General features: G+C 40.7%; 1 protein-coding gene across 1 annotated transcript in view; it reads right to left on the reverse strand.

The window, feature by feature from the left end:
- Positions 1-228: 228 nt before the first annotated feature.
- Positions 229-16,457, reverse strand: part of TOPAZ1 (testis and ovary specific PAZ domain containing 1) — a 304,275-nt gene continuing 288,046 nt past the window's right edge. The window contains 2 exon segments of the mRNA XM_030210899.1: positions 229-910; positions 13,102-13,285. Of these exon segments, the coding sequence (XP_030066759.1) occupies positions 697-910; positions 13,102-13,285 (398 nt within the window). The 3' untranslated portion in view covers positions 229-696.

Raw genomic sequence — 16,457 nt, forward strand, 5'->3', positions numbered from 1 at the left:
GTTACTATCACTGGCTTGTCCACTTTGTTTTACAATGTGAAACCATCCCACACTTTGCTTGTGAGCTGTTTTTAGGCAAAAGATGACACAATGTCAGTTTATAACTCCACTGAAGAAGTGTAAACACTTAGAATAGCTGTTTTGTGGTTTTTTTTGCATCAGTACTAGCCTAAAGGAAAAGAAGCCAGTTGAGTTGTAATCCTGCAGACGTGAACACATTGTGATGCCACAGAGCAACTTCATATCTGCCCTGCCATTGGCTGAATGAACTTTTTGAAAGCTGCCCAGCCACTGGTCAGTAGTCACTATCATATGGAAATTTCTGTGTTAAAAGAGGAAACTATGCATCATGAAATATTCACATATACAGTTGTTTAACATTTTAAAAGAAATTTCTAAGTTTCAGAATACCTATCTAGTTGGCATTTCTTTACAAATTATGCAAATATAATTTTATAAGCACTAGTGAGACTCACCAGCAGTACAGTGTGAACTGGATCTCCTAGATGAGTCAAGCCTTTGCTGCTACATAGTTGTAAAATTTACACCAACTCTACCCTGAAATTACACATTTGGGGATGTTGAAAATTAATAAGGCAGACTATTTATATAGTTGGAACTCTACTGATTTTTTTTGTTCTGTATTCACATAACAATGATTAACTGTCCTTGAAAAAATTCTTTTGTTAGTTAAACTTACTGACAAAGCCAGACTTTACCAGCCCACTTCATATTTTCTTTCAGCCATTTTAAAGCAGCAGAATGTTCCAAAACATAAACCTGTTCCATAGCAACATTTACTGTCATATGCTTAACGAGAAGCTTAGGAGTTGATAATCGGACAGCGAGCCTCAGCCTCTCCATTGCTGTTCGGTAGTCATCTTTACTTTGTAGTTTATCTTCTACACATCTGTGAATAAAAAAAACCCAAAAGAAAAACCAGTGAAAAAGTGGTTCTCAGCAACACAGTGTATATGCATTGGTGTGGGATATTCTGAATGGCAAATGGTACATAAAGGACAAAATTAATGAAATACCGTAACCAATTATTTTAAAACATGTTGAATTAGGAATTTTTATGAGAGCAGTGGGCCGAGAACCAGAGAAGCCTGGTTTAAATCCCACTGCAGCTCCTTGTGATCTTGGGCAAGTCATTCAATCCTTCATTGCCTCAGGTTCAAGCAGACTGTGAGCCTCCAGGGACAGAAAAACACCTACTGTACCTGAATGCATATCACTTCAGTAGCTTTTGGTCTTGTAGGTATATAAATGTCAATCATGCTGTAATAAATTGTGAGCAGGGACTAAAACTGAACTATTCTAGTGTGGGAGAAAGGAATGAATGACTAACCTAAAGAAAGAATACAAGGCAGGGTGAGCTGGGAGAAAGCATGTCAACTGTGCTCAGGAAAAGACAACCAGCAATAGGAAAGAAGGAAAAGTTAAGGTTCAATCACTAGCGCCTAATGCTTATTTATTTATTTATTGCATTTGTATCCCACATTTTCCCACCTCTTTGCGGGCTCAGTGTGGTTTAGCTATTCATTCCCAGTCCTCGAGGGCTGCCAATGATTCAGGTTTTCAGGGTATCCCTAACGACTATGCATGAGAGAGATTTGAATGCCTACTACCTCCACTGAATGCAAATGTCTTTCATACATATTCATTAGGGATATCCTGAAAACACAACCTGTTGGTGGCCCTTGTGGACTGGAAATGAATATCACTGGTTACTAACAATTAAGGAGATAACTCTATTCCAACCATTCTTCAGTAATTCAGATAAGAAAGGGAAAAAGGACACATGACCTCTCCTTTCCAAGCAATTCTGAACGTATTTATTCCTACTTTCCTCTTTATATCCTAAAACTGTAACAATACTGTCATCTTGAGCCTTGCTGGAGCCCTTCTGTTTGCTGTTTCCATCTACAGAGATGTGTGTTGCACTTGCTTGAAATCCTCTTGTTGCTCCGAGGTTTTCCATTGCTTCCCCTGTTGGACTATTGCTGGCTCCACCCCCTGTGATGTCACAGGGGCATGTGGGTTTAAATTAAGGGGAGACACGCCAACAAAGGAGTTCCTTAGAGTGGACTTCAGGTGGACTTGAGAAGAGTTTGTTATGTCTAGTACTGAAGTGGTTTGGGGGAAGGGGTGGTACAGGGATTTGTTTTCTGTTCTACCTAGTAAAAGAGAGTGTCCGGGGGATACTTCAGCTTTGAGGCAGATAGAACTTTGAGATTATTTTGTCCAGAATGGGGAAGTGTTGAGGGTAGGTTTGATTAATGCTAGGCCAATACGTAATAAAACTATTTGATTTTAGATTTAATTCACGATTATAGTTTAGACATTTTATGTATTACTGAGTCATGGTTGTTGAAATCTGATCTTGCTATTGTGAAGCAATGTTGTCCAAAAAACATTGGGTGCGAATGGACATTTTGTACATATAAAAGATGGGGAGAAGTATTATTTCTTGCTGCTCAGATCCTCCAAAAAAGTGCACTTTGAAGTTGATTGTGGAGCAGATGTGTTACTGGTAACTAATAGACTATTGTCCTTTTGTGGAATATATTGTCCACCAGGGTTGTTAATGCAGGATTGTTTGTTTTTATTTGATCTTTTGACACAACTCCCAGTAGGATTAGAAGAGTTATGTATTTTAGGTAATTTTAATAATCCTTATGATTTGTTTTTAGAGAAGGGACATGTATTATTAGATATGTTTCGTGCTTGTTCTTTCAGGTAGCTGGTGCAAAATGCTACTTATCAGGCAGGCCACACAAAAGATCTTGTCCGTTTGACATTTCTTCTCGCTCCATGTTCACCATCCATCTCCCATCTCTGTGTCCCTATATTTCCTTGTCCAGCATCTCCCGTGTTCATATCCCAGCAACCATCATTCCTTTGTGCACCCATGTACCCCATTGCCTAGCATCTCCCTTCTGTATTCATATTCTCCCCCTTGTCTGGTATCTTCCCTCTGTGTTCATTGTATCTCTATTCCCTATCTCCCTCTCCTCCCCCCCGTGTCAGGCATTGCCCCTCTGTGCCCATATGCCATCCAAATACAGCATCTCACCTGTGTTCCTGTCCCCATGCTCCCATCCAATGCCCATCATCTTCCTTCTGTTTCTCTATACCTCCCTATGTCCCCCTTTCTCTCCCCACACCAATGTGTCCCTCTCCTCTCTGACCCCACCCCAACCAGCTCCTCTCCTTCTCTCTTCCCTCCCCCTTATGCATCTGGTTCATTCTGCCACTGTGGGTTCAGAATTTGATCCCCTCTTCCTTTATCACCTTGGCCCAGCATCTCTCCCCCTTCCCTATAACCCCTCCCCCTCCCATAGGTTTAGCACCTCTCTATCCCTTCACTCCAGCCCCCCTTGCAGGTCCACATCTCTCCCCCTTCCTTCATGCCCTCCCCTGCATATCCACAGCACCTCTCTCCCTTCTCTCTAGTCCCCCTTGCATGTCTAGCACCTGTCCCCGTGCCCTCCTGCATATGCAGAACCACTTTCCCTTCCCTCCCCCACCCCCTGCATAACCAGCAACTCTCTTCCTTCCCTTCCACCCCCTGCATATCCAGCACCTTTCTCCCTTCCCTCCCACATATCCAGTATCTCTCTTCCTTCCCTCACACACCCTCCTTGCACATCCAGCACCTCTCTCTCTTCCTTCCCTCTCCTCCCCTTGTAGGTCCATATCTCTATCTCTTCCCTCCAGCACTCCTTAAATGCCCAGTGCCGCTATCCCTTCCCTCCAACCTCCCCCCCTTCATGTCCAGCACCTCTTCTTTTCCCTCCAACCCCTCATATGTCTAGCACCTCTCTCCCCTCCCACAGTTCTGGCACCTCCCCATCTTCGTTACCCTCCACCCATCCCCACCACGGCACTTGCATTTAGTGCTATCATCACTGCCTAGCAGGAACTGCACACAGGCCTGAAACACCAGAAAAAAGATCTAATAACAGAGGAGATAATTCTTTAGCAAAAAATTTATAATATTCAGCTATAAAACCATCCGGTCCAGGTGATTTGTTCAAAGGCAAAGATTTTATGGCTTGCTCAATCTCTTTTGTTGTAAAATGTGAATTCAAAATATGTATTTGTTATTGTGACAATTTAGGAAATGGCAATTATTTTTAAAAATCTTTAATAGTATGATCTGAAGCAGATAGTTCTGAAGCATATAACTTTTTATAAAAATTTTAAAATAGCTTCAATATTTTGGAATCATTTCTGACTATAGAATTACTACCTGGGTCTCTAAAAGAAGCCACCTTTGTTTTACTCCTTTTTCCTTTCAACAAATTAGCCAGCAAACGACCCATCTTATTATTTTCTGAGTAATACTTTGCTCCAAAGATAGCCATTTGATGATAAGAGATTTTCCATAATATAGAATTATAGTCTGAACGATATTTACATAGTGCTTGAAAAATACCAAATTCTGAATTAGAAGTATATTCAAGTTCTAAGGATCTAATTTTTGTTTCTAAATTGAATAGCTCTGCTTTCTGTTTCTTATATCACATTGCAGTAAAGTTTATGATGATACTTCTTATGTATGCCTTTAAAGTATCCCACTAATTAGGCAAAGAGGTATCTTCTATTTTATTAAAAGAGCAAAACTCTTCAATACCTTTAACAATAGTCTATTTAAAGCCTTCTTCATTAATTAATTTTGCATTAAATCTCCAAACTATGGGAGGCTTTTCTGGACCTGAAATTCATAATGACAAGCGTATAGGTGCATGGTTTGAAATAATCATTGGCAAGATATCTGTAGCAGTAATATCCGAAATTAATCCACAGTACACTAAATACATATCAATCCTTGAGACAGCTTTAAGGGGAATAGAATAAGAAGTGTAATCTTTAGTTGTTGGATTTAATAATCTCCAAATATCATGTAAGTTTAAATCTTCCATAATTTTCTGAAGAACTGATCTACATTTAGATGAAGGAGCTAAGAATTTGAGCTAAACAATAGAGACCATAAGTCTAACCCCCAGCTGTTCTGGTGTACCGGCAAAGCAGTGCTTTGGGGAGAACTGATTGCCTGTGGCAGATAGACGCAAAAGGACTGCAATAAGCCTTGTACATATAAACAGTTTCAAAAAGCCAGGCGCCGCTATGTAGTGCAACCAACTGAAGCTCATAGAGATAATTACTTATCTATTCAGGCTGCCATCAACTCATTGATACATGAGAAAATGCAGAGACATCGGATCTTTCAAAAATATAAGTTCCAGAGATTTGGCAATAGAGTAGGCGGACTGCTAGCTAGAGAAAAGGAGGGAATAGAACAATTTCAATGCTGAAAGACAAGATGGGGGCTATCACAAATAGGCTGTATAGGATACTTATGATACTACAAGAACATTTCAAGCAATTTTACACACCTGAACAGTCAGGGGGGGGAGGCAGAAATGAGAGACTTCCTACTTAGGCCCAAATGCCACAATTGGGAGAGTTGGAAATATCGCATCTAAATTCCCCACTACAACCAAAAGAGTTGCAGGAGGCAATAAAGGGGCTAAAGTCTTTCTCGGCACCAGGGGTGGACGGATATTCAGGGGAATTCTACAAACTTCTGCAACATTCTTTGATAGGTCCCCTGTTTGAATATCATCAAGCGGTTATCCGAGAAGGGAAATTTCCTTTATACGAAAATACTGCATGTATCTCCTTGCTATTGAAGCCAGGGAAGGCTGCAGAGGAGCCAGAATCATATAGACCCATCTCCCTAATTAACGTTGACATTAAGCTATTAGCAAAGATTCTGGCAGTGCGGCTTATGAATTGCTTACCTAGTGTTATAGGGCCAGCGCAGGTGGAATTTATCCCCAAGAGACATTCGGTCCTACATATCAGGAGAACCCTGTTAGCGATGGCCCAATGTAGATATCAAGAAACTCCATGGATAATAGTGAGCCTAGATGCAACTAAAGCATTTGATAGGGTTGGGTGGGACTTTTTGTTTCAAATACTTAAATGGATATCACTCCCGGCTGGATTAATGCAGGCAATACAAGCCCTTTACACTGGTATGGAGGCACATGTAGCGGTAAATGGTGGAATTTCACAGGGGTTCCAAATAGGTCAAGGTACGAGGCAAGGTTGCCCTCTCTCCCCTATATTGTTCGATTTAACATTAGAACTGCTGCTCCGACTCTTAAATTCTGACACACAGATTAGTGGGGTATTGGTAGGGGAGCAAGAGATCCGGACCCTAGCATATGCAGACGATGTTCTCTTGGTTCTGACGAACCCACAACAGTCACTTGAGGCAGCCTAGAGGGTGATCAAAGAATATGGTTTGCTATCGGGGTTTCATCTCAATCTCACTGTCATGTGCAATGCCCACAGATGTTACTGTTAGAGTGAAATGGAGGGGGGAGTCCCCCATTAGATGGATAGATGCAAAAATGAAATATTTAGGGGTGTTCCTCTCGTGTGATCAATCCTCTCTGTACAGGGATAATACTGATCCACTGATAGACATGACTAAAAGCAAGTTGACCATGTGGAGAGAACTGCCACTTACTATATGGGGTCGAATTGCACTATTCAACATGATGATTGCCCCTAGATGATTATATGTATTCCAGCAATTGCCCCTCTTTTTGAAGACCTGGGATGAAAAAACACTGAGAAGGCTAATACAAGACTATGGCAGGGGAAACAACCTAGAATACTGTATTATCAGATAGCGGCCCCACGGGATGGAGGGGGTATGGGCCTCCTGAATGTCAAGCTATTAACTGTCGCTTGTTCTATGCGGCATATTAACGATTGGTACCGTGGGACCTCTGATTTCTCCCTTACCCCGACAGAGACTTCCTTGTTTCCGGGAACACATTTTAGTCATCTACTCCACTCCGGGGATACTTTGCCCACTGATGCCTTCAAAAGACATCCACTGCTGAGGGCCCTAAGGGAAACTTGGCGATGGATGTGTAGACACCATCATTTTTAGGCCCGAGTGTCTCCCTGGCTGTCTATATGCGATAATCCGGCTTTCCCACCAGGCCAGGGAGGAAGTATATTTAGCAAATGGGCAAAAAAGGGGACAGTGTACTTAGCGCACATATTGACGGAAGAGGGACAAATACTCTTTTACTCAGAGCTCCAGTTACGATACAAGATCCCTGCAGGAAATCAGTTCGCCTATTACCAGCTAAAGCATTATGTTGCTTCCCTAGAGTGGACGGATTTAACGGAAGATGTGGTGGAGGTCTTATCAGAAGATTTCACTTTGGGAGCACAACTCTCTGTCCCATTGAGAGATTTCACCATCAGCAGCTTAAAGATACAACCGCAGAGCTGGACTTTGGGCGTCTGGCTCGGAAGTGGTCAAGGGATCTAGATTGTACAATTTCGGCTGCTGATTGCAGGTCGTTTATGAAATCCTTATATATACACAGAGACTCTCCAAACCACAGAGAGAGAGACTATTTAGGTGGGTACTGAGAACACACATATCTCCCCATAGAGCACGTTGAGCAGGGTTCGCTGGCAGCGTGGCCTGTCCGAAATGCAGCCACGGATCGGCTATTCTGGGGCACATGTTCTGGAGTTGCCAGTACATAGAGTGTTTCTGGCGAAGGGTGGTAGGGGGGTGGACCGATTATGGAACTGCACCTTTATCTGGGATCCTTTACTATTATTTAACATTTTAAAATATACAACGGATCCCCCGGAGGGATTCAAAGCATTTGCAAAGATGGCAGTATACTTTGGAATAACCACTATTTTACAGTTTTGGAGACTTAAAGAAGAGCCCCCTAGGAAGAGGGGGTAGGTATAGTTGGGGAGAGGGGTAGTTAATGAGAGTAGGATGGAGATAGTGGCACCATAAAGATGCAATGTGATTCTCCTGCTAAGTGGGTGATAACTTGCTGACTGGCAGAACCACAGTATAACAGAGCAATGGAATAAAAACTAAGCACACAGAATGGCACCAGTGATTTATATTTATTTTTAAATTTTGTTGCATAATGTTCAGGTTGCTAGTTGATACATTCCAAAAATCACAGGCAGATTTATTGATAATAGTTATGTACAACACTTTTGCATGCATATGCCATTGTTAATTAATATAGTAATACGGAGGGGGGTGGGGAGGGGGGAAGGTAGGGGGAGAAACAAAAGAAAAATTGATGATAGCAGTTTCGCTGTATTAGTACAGGTTTGCAATGTTAACTGCCTGAGTTATCTTGTTTAACATGGAATTGTTTTATCTCTGCATTCATCAATAAAAATTATTAAACCTTAAAAGAAGAGCCCCCTATGCAGGTGTGGCGGTCGCAGCTAGTCAAGCAAATGCGAGTAGACAGATGTGGAGTTACTGAAATGGAAAGCACCCCGGGTCACTCTTCCATCGAGGGGGAGAAGCTTCTTGCTGAACTTCTTTTTTATTTAATATTTCTTTATTAATTTCAATTTTAAACAAAGATAAACCTCTTTGAATAGATACATCTAATTCAAACAACAGAAATAAAAGGAAATAATCTATACATCAATCTTATATTGAAAATGGATTTTATAGTCCACTAGAATGATATAAGGAGATCAAGGTGGATTGAAAAAAACCAAAGGAAGTTGGCATAACCAAAGTAATTAAAGGAAAACAAGCATTAGTTTCTAATTTTTAAATTTTTTCAGGACTCATGGTTTGGAGTGGAACCTGGTTCTTCTTCGTATCAAGGAAGGGCCGCAATTGGTCAGGTTCGAAGAATACATATTTTTTCTCCTTGAATATCAGCATACATTTGCATGGGAATCGTAGCTGGAAGACCGCCCCTACATTAAGGGACTCTTGTCTCATATCCAAAAATTTTTTTCTTCTCTGTTGTGTCCATCGTGCAATGTCTGGAAATATAGAGACTTTACTTCCTTTAAAGTCTGGATGAATATCTTTAAAATAAAGTCTCATTAAAGATTCTTTATCTTGCAAAAAGACAAAAGTAACAATTAAGGTTGCTCTAGTCTCTGTATTATCCATCGACTGCTCTAGAAAGTTTGTTAAGTCCAAGATTTCAGATGGATTAATCTGTTTAAGAGTGTCTTGTTTTGGGGAGGTCTTCATTTCCAGGTAATAAATTTTTTGAAGTGGGGGTAATGATTGATCAGTGTATTTATATACCTCTTTTAAGAACTTCACAAACATATCCTTAGGAGTGACAAATTTGGATCTTGGAAAGTTTAATAATCTTAAATTCAGGTTTCTTGACAAGTTTTCAAGGTTCTCAAGCTTCCTATGAGTTAGAATTCGATCCCCTGAAATTAATGCTTGTTGTTGAGACATTTTCCCCATTTGTCCTTCCAAGTCAGTTTGTTTTTTCAATAACCCCTCAGTCTGAGATTTTAATGAGTTTATCTGTGCAGAATTATTCAAGGAGACGGTAATAAATGAGGTACAACCTTGTGAAGTGATTCCAGGGCCGTCCAAATCGTCTCCAGCGATACCTCCTGGGGTTTAATCAGAGGCTGCATTGCCAGAACACAAGAAGTTACTTCTTCTTGTGTAGTTGTTATCGGCGAGTCCTCTAAGATTTCCCCCGGGGATATTCCGGTCATACGCTGGGCTCCTTTTGCCAGCCCCAAGCTTACATCGGGCATCGCTACTGCAACCGGAGCGCGCCACTCCTTCGAGTCTGCGCTTCTGTCTGCAATCGGCACAGCGCTTCCGGGTGCATGCAGTGGCGTCGGGGTCAACGGTCCCAGCGGGCTGAGCGAGAAATCGCTCTCCAGAGTGGGGCTCTTCCCAGCCCCACTAATGGAAACGTCCGCGTTCGGAGTAGAAACCCAAGATGCAGGCAAAGACTGCTGTCCAGGCAAGGAAGTGCCCTGCTTCAGGAGGAGTGATCCCTTCGGCTTGCCCTTCCTTTTCGGCATTTTTCATCGAAAAAAAAAGGTAAATTGTAAAGAGTTATCAGGAGCGACTTAGTCATGCATCCTGCTTGGTCGCCATCTTGGTCTCGTCCTCTCCTTGCTGAACTTCTAACATCTCCTGTTAAATGCATATTTAAGCTAAGGATAGACGAAGACTGTTTACAAGAGCACATCAGTAAATTGAGCCCTGAAATGTACCTAACCTAGGCTTCCACATCTTGTTATATTTTGCGATTGCGGGCCTCTACGAAAGACACTATCACTCACTCACTTAATCAAATATAGAGACACAGGTTCGTGATGAGTATATAGTATCAGGGATAAGGGATTGGGTGGGGAAGGAGGGGAGGGGATAGGCAGGGAGAAATATACAAAAACTCATAATTGTACATGTTCTTATCTAATGTTAGAGTGATGACAGACCGTTTTGACGATTTGGTGTGATATATGGTTTTGTAATTTGATGTTATCCTCTCAATAAAACAGAATCAAACATTAGATGAAGGAGCTAAACAAGTAGATGTTCTATCTATCAAAGGATTCAGAGTTACAATAAAGCCTCCACCAATTAAAATAGGAGTATGAGAATAGTTTCCGAAGGTATCAGCAATGGTTTTAAAGAACTGTGCATTGATCCAATTGATGTAACAACATAAGACCACCTACCTTCTAAATCAGAATTAGAAGAGATAATAGAGAAAGATAAAGAAGATTTTAAGAAGATAGCAGTACCATTCTTTTTCCCCTTTGCTGGAGAACATGAACCAATGGTATAATTTTGATTTGTGAGCAACCGAATAGAATTAGAATTTAGATTGAATAAGAAGAACCCCTGGTGACAATTCTGAAATATAAGTTCAAAACTTATTTCTCTTAAAAGGGTTATTTAGATCCTTTATATTGATTGAAAGAAAATTAAGTTGACTGGTCATTTAGATCAATAAAAATTATGGTCAATGAAGCAATATTATGAAATAAACACCTTACCATGTAGAAACAAATATAGAACACAATACTTGGCTTTTTGAGAAATAACAATATCTGTATATAAACAATAATAAAAATAACTGAATAAACAACTTCTGAAACAGCAAAAAGCGACTTTTTAAGTGTCATCACAAGCCAAACTCACAGCCTTAGAGAGACATAGTAACATAGTAGATGACGGCAGAAAAAGACCTGCACGGTCCATCCAGTCTGCCCAAGATAAACTCATGTGTATACCTTACCTTGATTTGTACCTGTCTTTCTCAGGGCACAGACCGTATAAGTCTGCCCAGCAGTTTTTCCTGCCTCCCAACCACCTGTCCTGCCTTCCATCACCGGCTCTGGCACAGACCGTATAAAAGTCTGCCCTCCCCTATCCTCGCCTCCCAACCACCAACCCCTCTTCCCCCCACCTGCTCTGCCACCCAATTGTAGCTAAGCTTCTGAGGATCCATTCCTTCTGCACAGGATTCCTTGCTTCCCATAAATAAAAACGGGATATAGTAATAACCTAGTCTAATTAACATAAAAAACTCTTGACATCGAGATTGCAATATAATGGAACATAAATGAAATGTAAACACCAATAAGAAGTTCAAGAGGCAGACGATGACTTCTTTGCAGAAATGTCCATAGGTGAAAAACCTTGCTTATCTAGATAATCCAGCAGTGCATCAGGATCTTCAAATGATTTTGTGGCGTTACTAATTGTAATTTTCATTGTTGCAGGCAAAAATAGCCCGTATCTGGCCCCTATGCTTTTCAAATGCATACGCATTGCGAGAAACCTTTTTCTTCAGTCTATAGTTTGTTTATGAAGATCTGCCACAATGAGAACTGAGTGGCCCTCAAATTTCAATGGAGATTTTGTCTTTGCAAGTTGCAGTATCTCATAGGCATGCTGATAACGCAGTAATCTTCCCACTATCAGACGTGGTCTCTTTGCTCCTTTTATAAGAAATGATGATGGTGTCCTGTGAACTCTTTCAAACTCTAGCAGCTGTGAGAAGGATGTGTGTAACACTTTCGGGATCCAAGATGACAAAAATTGAAACAAATCTTGTCCTTCACATTTCTCTGGTAAACCCAGAATTTTAATATTATTTCTCAGAGATCTATTATTTAAATCTTCTAACTCTCTATCCAGTCGCTGTAGCTTCTGAGTCAGTTTTGGAATCTATGACAGTTGATCAGCACGAGCATTTAAATGGTTTTTGAATTGATCTATACAAAAAGAATGAGATAATTGCTGCTGCTTTATATTAAGAATTTCTTCTGTAAGGCCCGATATTGTTTCAGCGTTATCCTTGATTAAATCTTTAACTTGCAGCAGTTCAGCCAGCAAGGTTTGAAGAGAAACTTCATCGCGGCTATCATTCTTATTTTTACATGGTGATGGCAGCTCCTGGTTCCATTGCTTTAGCCCTTGAGAGGAATATTGAATCATTACCTCGCTTTTATGAGAACTTGATGAGGCCATGGTGCAGTACTTTCCACAAATATAAGCGACCCGATGCTATGACAAGGAAAAATAGTATAACGGGAAGTGGAGCTCAAGCTCTAAGCGGCCATCTCAATTCATGCTCGATGCCCCCCCCCCCCCCGCACTGCATGTATTTCTAGCAAAATTACGGAAAGGCTATTTTCAAACAGTCAATTCATATGGGTAAATCACTATTTACCCGCATAAATGCTGTGGGCTCGGATTTCAGCAAGGACTCACTCTGTCTCTGCCCTCAATGTGACTTGTCTTCACTGAAGAGATTCTAAATTTGAAAAGCACAACTAAACAATTTTCAAATCCAAGTTGCAATCAAACATAATAGAAGTTCTCTGATCTATAGGTCTTAGAAGCTACATTTGTACTTGAAGCAATGGCAGGTGAACTGATTTGTCCAAACCAAGTCATAAGCAGTGTCAGGAGGAACAGCGATATTGGAACCTGGTCTTCCCTGGCTCATAGGCCAGTTGTTTAACCACTAAGATACTCCTCCGCATACCTTGAGAGCATCTTGAATCAGAACGCACACAATAAACAACTATCTAAAAAAAGAAGCAAACAACCAGGACACAAACATAAAAGGCACCTTCTCATTAAATTTTTGTTTACAGCAAACATCTGTTATTTGGATATATCTATATCTATATATAGATAGAGAGAGAGAGAGAGAGAAAAATATATAGGAAAACAAAATACAAAGATCTCACACTAACCTTTTCAGAATAATCTGAAATGTCTGACTGGAACCACCAGGACTTTGTATATTACTTGCATTTGAAACCATGAAAATTTCAATGGCCAGCAGCATCTCAATCTCAGACATGTAAGAAGGCACATGCAAAATTTTACGATACAAATTCCCTTCCAGTGGTGGATAGATTCCCAACGATAGAGCACCTTAAACAAAATCATGCAAAATGAATTCATTAAATTGATGTTTTTTTTTATGTTCAATATTTTTTATTGATGACATTCAAGAATAAATTACATCCTGTGTTCAGCAAAAACAGCCATGCCAGCTCCAAAACATTCAATACAAAACTACAATGTTATAAACATAAAACAGTTTGATGATGAAAGTTAACAGTCTTCTCCCTAACCTCTAAATTGATGTTTTTTTTAAATGACGACCAGCACAAATAGCAATTAAAAACATCAACACAATGGTAAATTAAATCATTTTCATTTACAGTTTTTATTTATGATCTTTATTCTGGGTCAAGTTTCTTTTTCTTTTCCACTCCCTTTCTCCCATAAAAACTACATACTACTAAAAGTACACTTCATCAGCCTCAGTCACGATGATATTTTTTAGTGGATTAGGTGTAGAATGATCTTGTTTAATCGCAAGGCAGATTGCAATATTCCAATCAAGATCTATGATACTGGTTCCGAAACTTGTCCTGAAAAACCCCAGCCAGTGAGATTTTCTGGTTATCCACACTGAATATGCATGAGAGAAGTCTGCATACAGTGGAAGCATATCTCATGAATATTCATCGCAGATATCCAGAAAACCTGACTGCCTGGGGCTACCCCAGGACAGGTTTGGGAATCAATGATCTATGATGACTGCATCTATATTGCAATACATTTTAAATAATAAATGAACTCTATTTTCTTCCTTTGTTACATGTGGTGTTTCAGCTACAACTGTTGCAACATTCCATAACAATGGATTATGTTTTGCTGCTCTAAGTTTCTGTTTTAATCCTCCATTATGAAGAATTTCTCCTTACTACTACCCATCTGCTTCAATAACTGAAATCTGGTATACTGTTTCTTAAGTTTACCTATTTTGTTCCTACATCTTTTCCTTTCAAGCAGGGGCGTAGCCACAGGCGGGCCCACCCAATTTCGGGTCAGGCCCGCCCAGCAGCAAAGTTCCTGACAGCGATTCCAGTCGCAGCGATTCCCACACGCTGCCTGCCAGTGCCGGCTGCCGCTCAATCTCCTTGCGCTACTAAGCGCTAACCCGGAAGTCTCTCCTCTGCAGGAAAGACTTCCGGGTTAGCGCTTAGTAGCGCGAGGAGATTGTTGAGCCGCAGCCGGCAGGCAGCGTGTGGGAATCGCTGCGACTGGAATCACCGTCAGGAACTTTGCTGCTGGGCGGGCCTGCAAGGAGGGTGAGATGCTGCAGCTGCACGGGGGGGGGGGGGGGGGGGGGGGGAAGATGTCGCATGGGGGAGGGAAGACAGGAGGACACAGCAGCTGCACAGGGGGAAGGGAAGATGGAAAGAAAGATGCTGCACAGGGGGAAGGGAAGATGGAAAGATGAGGCTTGGTTGGTGGGTGAGGGAGATGCAGCAAAGGGGTGGAGGGGTGAGGAAGGGAGAAGTCTTGGCTGTGTATGAGGTGGAGGGGAGGGACACATGCTGCATACAGAGGGGATAGGTGGGGAGGGGGAGAAATGGTAGGCATAGGGGTGGAGAGGAGGGAGAAATGGTGGGTATAGTGGTGGAGGGAGGGAGGGCGGAGCAGAGAAAATTTTGTGCCCACCCACTTTGGGCTCAGGCCCACCCAAAACTGGCTGTCTGGCTACGCCACTGCTTTCAAGGAATGCAATTAACATTTGTTGAGGAAGAGGATTTTTTAAACCACCCACTGCATTTTGCACCATGAAGGGTATGGTGAAATTTAAACTTAGTTTAGCTTATTTATAAAATTGATTTACTGTCTTTCGACATAAATGAAGGCGATTTACGTGTTAACTAAATAGACATATGTGCACTAAGCAAAAACACACACACAAAAATATTGATTTCCTTTCTTTTAGTCCTGCCAGACCAATCCAGACAAGTGTGTAATGCCCTTCTGTCGGCAGATGAGGATAAAGAAAAACAACTTAATTAACTCCATTTGTAGGGGGCTGATGCTACCTTCGACTCTTTAGTATATTCATTCATTCATGTCACTTACCAGATTCTACTACCTTAAAGTCTGTGGCAACTTACAAAATAAAATCAAAAACACCATTAGGTACAAAATTATAGAATACAAGACAAAGCCCAATCCTACACCACCCATATACCCCAAAACTTTCTAAATATACCTCCATTTTAATGTTTTCATAATGTTTTGATAGCCATAATCATTCTCAATTCTTTAGGTAGAGCATTCCAAAAGGAGGATGTCACTGCTACCCACGCACATCCTTCTGTGACGGAATCACAGTGTGATTGCTCTTTCAGATAATATATGGAATTACTTCTGAACTACTTATTAAAACATTGCCAATTACTTTGTTTGGCTTTTCATCGTGCTTACAAGATCAATTGATTTTATGATCACCTTGTTTTAAGAACATTTGATTTTCAAGAATTGCTAATTCTACCTTTGTATTTGTGACAATTCAACTATGGAACTTTTTCCCTAAATATATCAGATTGGAGAGAAACTATTTATCTTTCAGGAAGAAGGTTAAAACACTATTGTTTCTTGATAATGTTAACAATTAAGTTGAGGGGAGTAACAAAACGTCAAAATTTTTACTGATTTATGTCAGGTATGAGGTGAGGATATGAATTGTGTGTGTGATATTTGACTGATTTCATGTTTTTAATGACTGAACTACTGTACACCGCACTCAACCCTGAAAAGTGGAGATAGTGGTCAATAAGAATTATTTTGATTCGATTTGAATCACAAATCTCCTATCATGGCCAGACTGCAAGTCAAGGAGAAACATTGTACCAATTCTTGCAAATATACAGGAGATATCCCCATTAAAGCTTTAGAAAATCCAAACAAGAGCCAAGAGTATATCTTTGTCAAAGGTGAGAACCTGGGTTATAAGCCCACTGAAGACAACAAAAAATTGTTTTGCTTGAGCTTCCTGAAAACCATGAGAAACAAACCTAATACAGCCAGAAACCTTGGTCAGTAACCCAGAGACGAGAAAATACCTGAAAGCAAATAACTTAAGAATTCACTCACATTACTGTTTTCTGAATTTGTCAGTAAGTGAACTTTTGTTGTCCTGGCTTTCTTGTGAGGGTTCTGGTCAGGTAGGATTAAAGGGACATTAATAGGAAGCTTAAATTTCATCTTTCTTATCATCTGTGACAGA

This window comes from Microcaecilia unicolor, chromosome 1, assembly GCF_901765095.1.
Source record: "Microcaecilia unicolor chromosome 1, aMicUni1.1, whole genome shotgun sequence".
Classification (NCBI taxonomy): Eukaryota; Metazoa; Chordata; class Amphibia; order Gymnophiona; family Siphonopidae; genus Microcaecilia; species Microcaecilia unicolor.